This window comes from Anarhichas minor, unplaced genomic scaffold (assembly GCF_050575085.1).
Source record: "Anarhichas minor isolate MPS153535 unplaced genomic scaffold, ASM5057508v1 ptg000035l, whole genome shotgun sequence".
In the NCBI taxonomy this organism is placed as follows: Eukaryota; Metazoa; Chordata; class Actinopteri; order Perciformes; family Anarhichadidae; genus Anarhichas; species Anarhichas minor.
The window spans coordinates 3,232,650-3,242,383 of record NW_027466481.1 but is presented as its reverse complement, the minus strand read 5'-3'; the positions used below and the strand labels follow the sequence as shown (position 1 = coordinate 3,242,383).

Below are 9,734 nucleotides of genomic sequence, written 5' to 3'. Positions count from 1 at the left end.
CTCACGTTCTGGCAGACAGTTGGACGAGAAGATTGATGCCACTCTCATATTTGCCTGTTAAATAAAAAATACAGTCTGGAAACAGCTAGCCTGGTTCTGTCTAACGGTATCAAAATTAATCTAAAGCTAATTTATTAACACATTATACCTCATTTGTGTAAAAACTACATGTTAGGGTTTTTGCAATTTCTTGGCCGGTTGCAGTGACTTTCTAGAGTCTCTGCTGGCTGCCCGGCAACATTCTGGTTACATCAATCAATGTTAATGGTGGGCGCCACCTTCTGTCACTGAAGTGAAAACTAAATAGAATCAGTTAAGTGTTAAGGTTGAGGCTCAATGTTTTGAAGAGGCTATATGAATAAAAACGCACCAATTACTGGAGCACTCTGCTATATTCATTTGATGAAATCCTGCTGTCTATTAAAGTAAAAAGGTACTTTCAAACTGGCATTTTTGAGAAAAAAAATATGCTCTTTGGTTGAGAGGGGCACTTAAAGTGGTTTCTGCTCTTTAAAAAAAAAAGAAAAATATCAGATGCTTAACTTCCAGACACCTAAAAATAAAGACAGAGGTATGGCTCAAATATTTTCTTATGCATTAATAAGACTCCGATACTGAAAAAAACAACTTTTATTGTGGTTGTGCAATCCATTAAAACAAGTCAATACAGGCGATGATAATTAAAAAAATTGTAGATCCCACATAATCCCGAGATAGAAGACACAAAGGAAAAGAGTTACTCCAGACCTTAAAGCAGCCACCAGAACAACATCAGCAGTCGAGTCGTTCCTGAGTTCTTCTCAGGAAAAACTCATTGTTCCCCGTGAACATGAAAAGCATTCGTCAACGGTCAACACTTGGTGTGCGTCTCAGCGTGTGGAGATTTCAAAGGTCCATCTTCCCACGGCTCCTCTGACAGTCCATATTTGTGCTCCAGCACATCAACCGTAGAAGAAAGAGCACTAAAAACGGAATTACAGTCATTTCCTGTTTAATGTACCGAGTGTCCTTCAGAGTAAATGTGGGAGGACACGATGCAATAAAGTGTTTTTGTGGCCGTAGCCATGTTTTAGTCTGCTAATCAATGCATTACACCCCTGATTACTCAAGTATTTACATATTCTGACTCCATAGGCTTGACTACTTTGTGTTTACTAGTTTTCAGGAGATTCATAATCACAGCAGGAGGCCCATCCTTTTTTATGATGTTCATTAGCTTGAGGCCATTTTCTTGAAGTGGACCTCTGAACCTTTAAATGTTAATTGAATATTCCTGGATTAGACCGTTGTGAGAAATGGTCATAATTAGCATATGAATTACTGAGTTATGGCCCAAAACGTGTTTTGTGAGGTCACAGTGATCAGCTCATCCTTGAGTTTGTGCCAAATTCTCCAGAATGTAAAAAGAATGGACAACCCGAAAACCTAATTCCTCTGGCCACGGCTATTGCCAGCACAGAGGCATAAAAAGTATTTCTTTGCTAAAGGTTTGGTGCTCCTGTGGATATTATTGGTGGGGAGGATTTAGTTTGGAGAGAGTAAATGGTACATGTAACAGCAGAAAGTAAAAGCTAACTGGGTCACAGAAAGCGCATGAACTCACAGGCCGGGTCTGATGATGCGGTATTTGCCGTGAACCGATAGGTCGACCACTGTTGATCCGAGGCGGCTCTGGTTTTCTATTTTTCCGCCATGCACGACCACTGCTAGTTTGGAGTCGAGCTCCTGAAACTCCTTCAGAGGACAAACAGCAACATTAAAGAAGAATTTAGAAATCTTAAATGACAAAGAGATAAAAACAAAGAGAGACGCCCTTCCAATACTGAATGAAACACAGTGAATGCGAGACTGATAAAAGCATATCTCAGCTTGTCTTGTATTATTTTTCTCTTACATGCGTGTCCAAGGGGATGATGTGTGAGCCGCTGTTGGCGCTGGTAAGAGCGAGTGGTTCGGCACACATCTGGCAAAGGCGTCTCATGAAGACATGGTCTGGGATACGAACACCGACAAGCTGAGGGGCACATGGACATATTAGCAGCAGGTTCTATTTTCAGTAACATCCAGTTGAAAAGGAGTGGACTTACTGAAGTAAAGGGGTTGAGATCCTTGTTCAGTACTTCGGATCTTTCGAGGACCAGAGTGACGGGACCGGGCAGCAGGTCACTTAGCAGCTCTTCCTTCACCTTCACCTTACAGTACCTGACCATGGAGACAAGCACAATGTTTTAAAGTGTCTCTAAACAGGATTCAGAGCATTAATATAGCAGCAAACAACTTTTTGGCTGAGGTTGCACAATCCAAAGGTTGCACAATCCATCAAAACAAGTCTAGTCAGGCGATGAGGAATTAAAAAATGCTCCAGGTTTTAACGTGCAAAAGATTAGAGTAATTTCATATTGTTCATCCGTACATTAACTTACTTATAGATATCCTGGATTTCTCCTACACAGATGGCCAGCGGGTTGTGTCCATTTCCTCCTTTGATGTCGTAGATTTTGCTGACGGCTTCAGAGTTCTGGGCCAGACAAGCCAGGCCGTACATGGTGTCTGTGGGCACAGCGACCACTTGACCCTCCTTCAGAGCCTTCGCTATACGACTCACGACATTTTCATCTGCAGTTCAAAAAACAAGGGAGGGTAAATGGGAGGCATCATCCTTTGCAAGACACATGACAACACAACACAGAGGGAAGAAAATACGTGTAATTTTCAATCATACTGATATTGAACAGGTCGGTTGTATGCAGGAAATTGATTCAATGGTCTTGAATGGCTGAAAAACTTGCAAAAGCAGGAATCTGATGCTGCCATGTTAGCGTTACTTAATAACAAACATCTTTTGAAAATCGTTCTTCAATACTGCAGCTCAAATCTATCAAAGTCATAAACCTGTAGTCGACAGGGATGCACGTGCACTTTTGCTGTGAATATAAACTGACCTGTTTGGCCCTCAAACAGCTGCTGCCTCAGAAGCAGCAGCTCTGGCCCGCTCCTAAAACACATGTCTCCTCCGATTTGACGAGCTGAGGCTGAACTGTGAGATCTTCTGGATCTGATTAATTCAACAGCGACTTTACAAACGGACTTTATATAATCAAAGCTACGTGGGTGTGTCACCTCACAGCCTGCATGCATGTTGACGCCTGCATGTTGACGCCTGATGAAATGACAGAACTCTTTCGGGTTACGCCCCGAAACAATGACGCCACCTCTTGAAGAAGCACGTTGTTTTAACTATCAAGTTGGAAAATGATGAGAATTGATGCGTCTGTTTTATATTAGATCACTCCATTGATGTTATAACCTTTTATGCAGGATAAGATATCAATGCTCCTTTTGTGGAAATGATCTGCAGATATACTCTGGGGACATTTCTGCGCATTTTATGTTGTAGTTCATAACAAAATGGTATATTTTTTCATCATCTTAGCAAAATGTCATATCCCAAAAACTACTGATACATGTAACATACATATGCAAACGATCCCAAACTTATTGAAAACTCTTGTTCAAAATAATTGTCTGGACCATTGAAAAATGTGTTAAATTACTTCTTTTTTTTTACCCTTGAAATATATTTTATTATTAAAGTTTATTACATAATTTTGCCAATCCAAAAGAAATAATAAATACAAATTGTAGTCATAGTCTGGTGTTATTTTGCAAATGTTTGGAAAAGCATTTTTGGCACTTTTTCAAACCCTCCAACAGATTACCTGCAAGCCCCCTCATTAATTAGGGAAATTGTAATCACCTGTGAGCACTTAAATATGCAGAAGGCACACACACAATATGGAAATGATTTAAAAAAATAAAAAAAAAAAAAAAATCAGACACCTAAAAACACCTTCCAGACACCTAAAAATAAAGACAGACATATGGCTCAACAATTTTCTGATGCAATAATAACACTCCGATACTGAAAAAAACAACTTTTATTGTGGTTGCACAATCCATCAAAACAAGTCAATACAGGCGATGCAAATTTAGAAAATGCTGCAGTTCTTAACTTGTAAATGGGCAGAGAAAGTATTTTCAAACTTGTGAATGTAGGTTAGGCTCCAACATAAAACAGAGCTTTTGTAACTGTTGCAGGAGACCAATCGTTGTGCAAGCCTCACACGTTAAAATGACATGTGGATAAAATAAATAAAGGAGATTCATGAGTTAATAAAATATAGTTCTGGACTCAAGTTTGATGTATAGTCAATGCAAGTCATAGAACTCCTCCCATCCCTTATGTTATCACATTTAGGTCATAAAATGAACCCTATGACAATTCTAACCATGATAGAAATATTAAAATAAATCTCACACCATTGTATCTTCTGTTAAGCCACGCCGTTTTAAAATACCAAAAGATGAAGTTTTAATTTTATGCAAAAACAATTAAATAAATAAAAAATTAAATCCAATATATCTGACCTTCTTTCTAAATAGACGGTAGAGAATTGTGACACTTCAAGATCCCACATAATCCCGAGATAGAAGACACATAAAGGAAAAGAGTTACTCCAGTCCTTAAAGCAGCCACCAGAACGTCAGCCGTCGAGTCGTTCCTGAGTTCTAGTCCTTCTCGGGAAAAACTCATTGTTCCACGTGAACATGAAAAGCATTCGTCAACGGTCAACACTTGGTGTGCGTCTCAGCGTGTGGAGATTTCAAAGGTCCATCTTCCCACGGCTCCTCTGACAGTCCATATTTGTGCTCCAGCACATCAACCGTAGAAGAAAGAGCACTAAAAACAGAATTACAGTCATTTCCTGTTTAATGTACCGAGTGTCCTTCAGAGTAAATGTGGGAGGACACGATGCAATAAAGTGTTTTTGTGGCCGTAGCCATGTTTTAGTCTGCTAATCAATGCATTACACCCCTGATTACTCAAGTATTTACATATTCTGACTCCATAGGCTTGACTACTTTGTGTTTACTAGTTTTCAGGAGATTCATAATCACAGCAGGAGGCCCATCCTCCCAGTGGTGGAGTACATTATGATGACACTGTTGCTTCAGTACGAAGCACAGCAGTAACCCTGGCAGGTTTCTAGGAAAGTAGCCTGTGTTTTTGCTTTGGTGCGTATGTTCCCTTCTTCCCGAGTTGTGTAATAAAACAGGTTTCCTCTTTGTTCAACTTTACCATGCAAATAAGCATGGACAGTCAACAGTGTCCCAAATCCATACTACAGTAAATAATAATTCTATACAGTAAGTACTACATCCTCATAGTATACTGTTTTAGCAGTCAGTATATAAAAGTATCACATGCTTTGGATACTAACATTTCAACAGTAAGTACAATATGTGTCCTATTGCTAATTGAATATCCCAAAGAGACATCACAATGCTTTCCCCAAGATTTAACACTAAATTCATACTTTTTGTTCAGCAAGATTTTTTTTAACCTGTTTCACCACCAGCCATAATTTATTTGAATAGTCATCACCTGTAAGCATCCTTCATACTCTGTGTATTTAATATGCATACTGTCTGCTTTGAGTATACTTCCACTGCATCCTAAAAACCAGTGTGGAGAATGGATTTGTGAAATGCGTTTTGAAATGCAAATCATTATTATACTGCCAGATGATCAGTCTCACACAGTATTTACAGATCAATATCTATTTATGACTGAAACCTGATCCATCACATCACATGCTTTGTCTGGAATATTTTCTGGAACCGAAGTGTAACGTGACCTGTATCTCGTTCATTTATTTAGTGTACATATCTGATATATATCCTTTAAATGTTAATTGAATATTCCTGGATTAGACAGTTGTGAGAAATTGTCACAATTAGCATATGAATTACTGAGTTACGGCCCAAAACGTGTTTTGTGAGGTCACAGTGATCAGCTCATCCTTGAGTAAAGTCTTTCTTTGCTAAAGGTTTGGTGCTCCTGTGGATATTATTGGTGGGTAGGATTTAGTTTGGAGAGAGTAAATGGTACATGTAACAGCAGAAAGTAAAAGCTAACTGGGTCACAGAAAGCGCATGAACTCACCAGCCGGGTCTGATGATGCTGTATTTGCCGTGAACCGATAGGTTGACCACTGTTGATCCGAGGCGGCTCTGGTCTCCTATTGGTCCGCCATCCACGACCACTGCTAGTTTGGGCCAGAGCTCCTGAAACTCCTTCAGAGGACAAACCGCAACATTAAAGAAGAATTTAGAAATCTTAAATGACAAAGAGATAAAAACAAAGAGAGACGCCCTTCCAATACTGAATGAAACACAGTGAATGCGAGACTGATAAAAGCATATCTCAGCTTGTCTTGTATTATTTTTCCCTTACGTGCGCGGCCAAGGGGCTGGTGTGTGAGCTGATGTTGGCGCTGGTAAGAGCGAGTGGTTCGGCACACATCTGGCAAAGGCGTCTCATGAAGACATAGTCTGGGATACGAACACCGACAATCTGAGGGGCACATGGACATGTTAGCAGCAGACGACACTCGGTGCGAAAACCATTTGTTTGCGGTTCTATTTTCAGTAACATCCAGTTGAAAAGGAGTGGACTTACTGAAGTAAAGGGGTTGAGATCCTTGTTCAGTACTTCGGATCTTTCGAGGACCAGAGTGACGGGACCGGGCAGCAGGTCACGTAGCAGCTCTTCCTTCACCTTCACCTTACAGTACCTGACCATGGAGACAAGCACAATGTTTTAAAGTGTCTCTAGACTGCTCTCATACGGAGGTTACCGCAGATAACGTGATGTTCTTTGTTTAATCCAAGATGTTGTCAGCTGGTAGTCTGCCTCATGTCCTCTGTATTATTTTGTGATTTACTTACGAATGCCTTAATTTAAAGAGATTCCTCCCGAGTAAATAATGAATGAATCCTGGGGTATTTCTGTGACAGCGGGTGTGATCGTCACTCGAAGTGTAAAATGTGTCTTGTTGGTGTGGAGACGGCATCTCTGCCTCTTCTAGGTCTGACTCATCTGCGGATGACTAATACATGTGGTCGGTCTATGATTAAAACCATCACACTTCTGAGGGACTCACACCAACAGGCATTCAAACTGTTTGAATGATCAGTTGACCATCCGTCAAACAACAAAATGGGCGCCAGATCTACGTCTTCATCTCATTCTGGAGGTAAAACAGCAAGCGTTCGTACATAAACTTACTTATAGATATCCTGGATTTCTCCTACACAGATGGCCAGCGGGTTGTGTCCATTTCGGCCTTTGATGTCGTAGGTTTTTCTGACGGCTTCAGAGTTCTGGGCCAGACATGCCAGGCCGTAGATGGTGTCTGTGGGCACAGCGACCACGTGACCCTCCTTCAGAGCCTTCGCTGTACAACTCAGGATTTCAGCACCATCTGCAGTTCAAAAAAAACAAGGGAGGGTAAATGGGAGGCATCATCCATTGCAGGACACGCGTGACAACAAAACACAGAGGGAAGAAAATATATACGCGTGTCATTTTCAATATATATGTAATGCATGCTGGAGATTGATTCAATGGTAGCGAAGGGCTGAAAAACGTACAGAAACAGACGGTAACAAATGACAAGTGTTGCTCTAGAGCTGCACATGAAGGGCAATCCACTGAACCCACATGTGAAAGTCTATGCGCTCATTATGTGGCGGACTCCTCAGCCTGTGACAACAGTTCCAGAGCACAGTGTCTCACAGAACTATTGACTTGCATTTTGGGAAGTGCAGTATACAGACCCACTCTTTAACAAAAGGTACAGGACACTTGTGTTACTTCATATATCCACTCCACTGCATTTCTGAGGCAACTGTGGTTTCTCCTCAACTGCACTTATCTAATCACAGGGTACTTTGCAGGAAAAAAGGGCTGCATGCAAATCATATGATGAAGCTATGAATATGATAAATATCTTTAGTTTATATTACTCAACTAAATGAGAAACATTTATTACAGATCCATAGTTCATCAAGTAATTTCACTTCCAATAGCTGGTAAACAGCTGATGTCATAGACTGTCACATGATGACATTATAAATAAAGCTTTGATGCTCAGTGTGTGCAGGCAGCTGTCTGATTATAAAGCCTATCAACGTTACTGTATTGGACTACGACATAAGCTCTGTGTAGGTGTGTACTTGGCACACGCATGACAGGAAAAACAGAAATCTCAGGTAACACGCTGCCATGTTTGCGTCACTTACTGACAAACATCATCTTACATTACTGTAGCTCAAATCTATTAAAGTCATGCACCTGTAGTCTACAGGGATGCACGTTTGCTGTGAATATGAGCTGACCTGTTTGGCTCTCCTGATGGACACATGGCCCATTGGAGGTCGGCGGCAGCAGACGCAGCACTTTGGTCTTGAGCTCTTTGCACATGTCTCCTCCGAGCGGACGAGCTGAGGCTGAACTGTGAGCTCTTCCGGATCTGATTAATTCAACAGCGACTTTACAAACGGACTTCATACAATCAAAGCTGCAGCGGCGGTGTCACCTCACAGCCGGGGAGCATGCATGTTGATATGACAGAACTCTTCCGGGTTACGCCCCCAAATAATGACGCCAGCTCACTTAAAGGGCCAGCAGCACGTTGTTTTAACTATCAAGTGGGGAAAAAAGTTTGGACTTGATGGTTCTGTTTTATATTAGATCACTCGATTTATGGTATAACATTGTATACATTACGATAAGATATCAATGCTCCTTTTGTAGTACATTTCTCCAGGTATACTCCGGGGATATTTCTGCGCGTTTTATGTTGTAGTTCATAACAAAATGGTATATCGTATAACTGTTTTTCATCATCTTCGCAAAATGTCATATCCCAAAACTATTGATACATGTAACATACATATGGAAATGATCCCAAACTTACTGAAAACTCTGGACCGCTGAAAAATGTGTTAAATTACTTTTAATTTTTCTTTATTTATGTTCATGCCCAGATAATATGTTGTATTATTAAAGTTTGATTTTACACGATTTTGCAAATCCAAAATAAATAAAAAATAAAAATAGTAGTCATAGACTATATATGATTTTAGTCTGGTGTTATTTTGCAAATGTCTGGAGAAGCATTTTCTGGCACTTCTTCAAACCCTCAAACAGATCTCAAATCCACATGACCTGCATGCCCCCTCATTACTCATTAATTAGGGAAATTTAAATCACCTGTGAGCACTTACTTAAATACGCAGAAGGCACACACAATAAGGAAATGCAGAGTTAACAGGACAAACAATACATCTATGGTCATGGCTTCGGAAACAGGTAACAATAAATGCACTTTTGGGGTTTTACCAGTTACATTATTTATATATCTATAAGTAGTTTGTAAAACAGTTCCAGGTTGTTCAGACCTAACCATGCGAACTGAAGAGGCCGTTTCACCGGTTAAACAGGTCAGCCTCGATCTGAAGCTTGAACTTTTGATTGCCGTCTGCCCATCACTAGCAAATGACCTCCATGTTTCTTCTTCGACAGGACCTGGAGGACGTCGAGGACAGACTAGTGACCCTGTCCGACAAATTAAACCTGTGCAACCAAGTCCTGAATGACTTGAAGGCTCTAAGTGGTGTACTAGTGGTGAGCTCGCTTTTTCTCTCCTTGGACGGTTGAGACTTGATGCCGTTTTTTGTTTTTAAAAAGGCAATCTTTATTTCCCACAGAGAAAATCTCTCCAGGATGTGTCCTTACCACCGCAGAAGTGACCAGAAGTGGAACACCCGCCCCCCTTCTTTCTATTTTATGACTAAATAAATCTAATTAAGGTCAATCTGAACTG

General features: G+C 40.6%; 2 protein-coding genes across 2 annotated transcripts; both read right to left on the bottom strand.

The window, feature by feature from the left end:
* Positions 1-255: 255 nt before the first annotated feature.
* On the bottom strand, positions 256-3,006 carry LOC142965655 (threonylcarbamoyl-AMP synthase-like). Its single transcript, XM_076106695.1, has 6 exons — positions 2,943-3,006; positions 2,424-2,616; positions 2,088-2,202; positions 1,895-2,014; positions 1,604-1,734; positions 256-962 (listed from the first exon to the last, which is right to left on the bottom strand). The coding sequence occupies exons 1-6, from the start codon at positions 3,004-3,006 to the stop codon at positions 851-853; spliced, it is 735 nt and encodes a 244-aa protein (XP_075962810.1). The 3' UTR covers positions 256-850.
* Positions 3,007-3,920: 914 nt separating this feature from the next.
* Positions 3,921-9,671, bottom strand: LOC142965659 (threonylcarbamoyl-AMP synthase-like). The gene is made up of 6 exons (XM_076106703.1): positions 8,245-9,671; positions 7,133-7,328; positions 6,524-6,638; positions 6,299-6,418; positions 6,008-6,138; positions 3,921-4,741 (listed from the first exon to the last, which is right to left on the bottom strand). The coding sequence occupies exons 1-6, from the start codon at positions 8,414-8,416 to the stop codon at positions 4,630-4,632; spliced, it is 846 nt and encodes a 281-aa protein (XP_075962818.1). The 5' UTR covers positions 8,417-9,671; the 3' UTR covers positions 3,921-4,629.
* Positions 9,672-9,734: the final 63 nt, after the last annotated feature.

Bases quoted from the DNA above. Each gene is read 5' to 3' on its own strand.
- LOC142965655 (XM_076106695.1), bottom strand. From the start codon at position 3,006: ATGTGTTTTAGGAGCGGGCCAGAGCTGCTGCTTCTGAGGCAGCAGCTG. The intron at 2,617-2,942 runs GTCAGTTTATAT...TTTGAACTGCAG, and splicing joins GCTGTTTGAGGGCCAAACAG to ATGAAAATGTCGTGAGTCGT. The intron at 2,203-2,423 runs GTAAGTTAATGT...CTCCATGGTCAG, and splicing joins GAAATCCAGGATATCTATAA to GTACTGTAAGGTGAAGGTGA.
- LOC142965659 (XM_076106703.1), bottom strand. From the start codon at position 8,416: ATGAAGTCCGTTTGTAAAGTCGCTGTTGAATTAATCAGATCCGGAAGA. The intron at 7,329-8,244 runs GTCAGCTCATAT...TTTGAACTGCAG, and splicing joins CCATCAGGAGAGCCAAACAG to ATGGTGCTGAAATCCTGAGT. The intron at 6,419-6,523 runs GTAAGTCCACTC...TGTGCCCCTCAG, and splicing joins ATCTCAACCCCTTTACTTCA to ATTGTCGGTGTTCGTATCCC.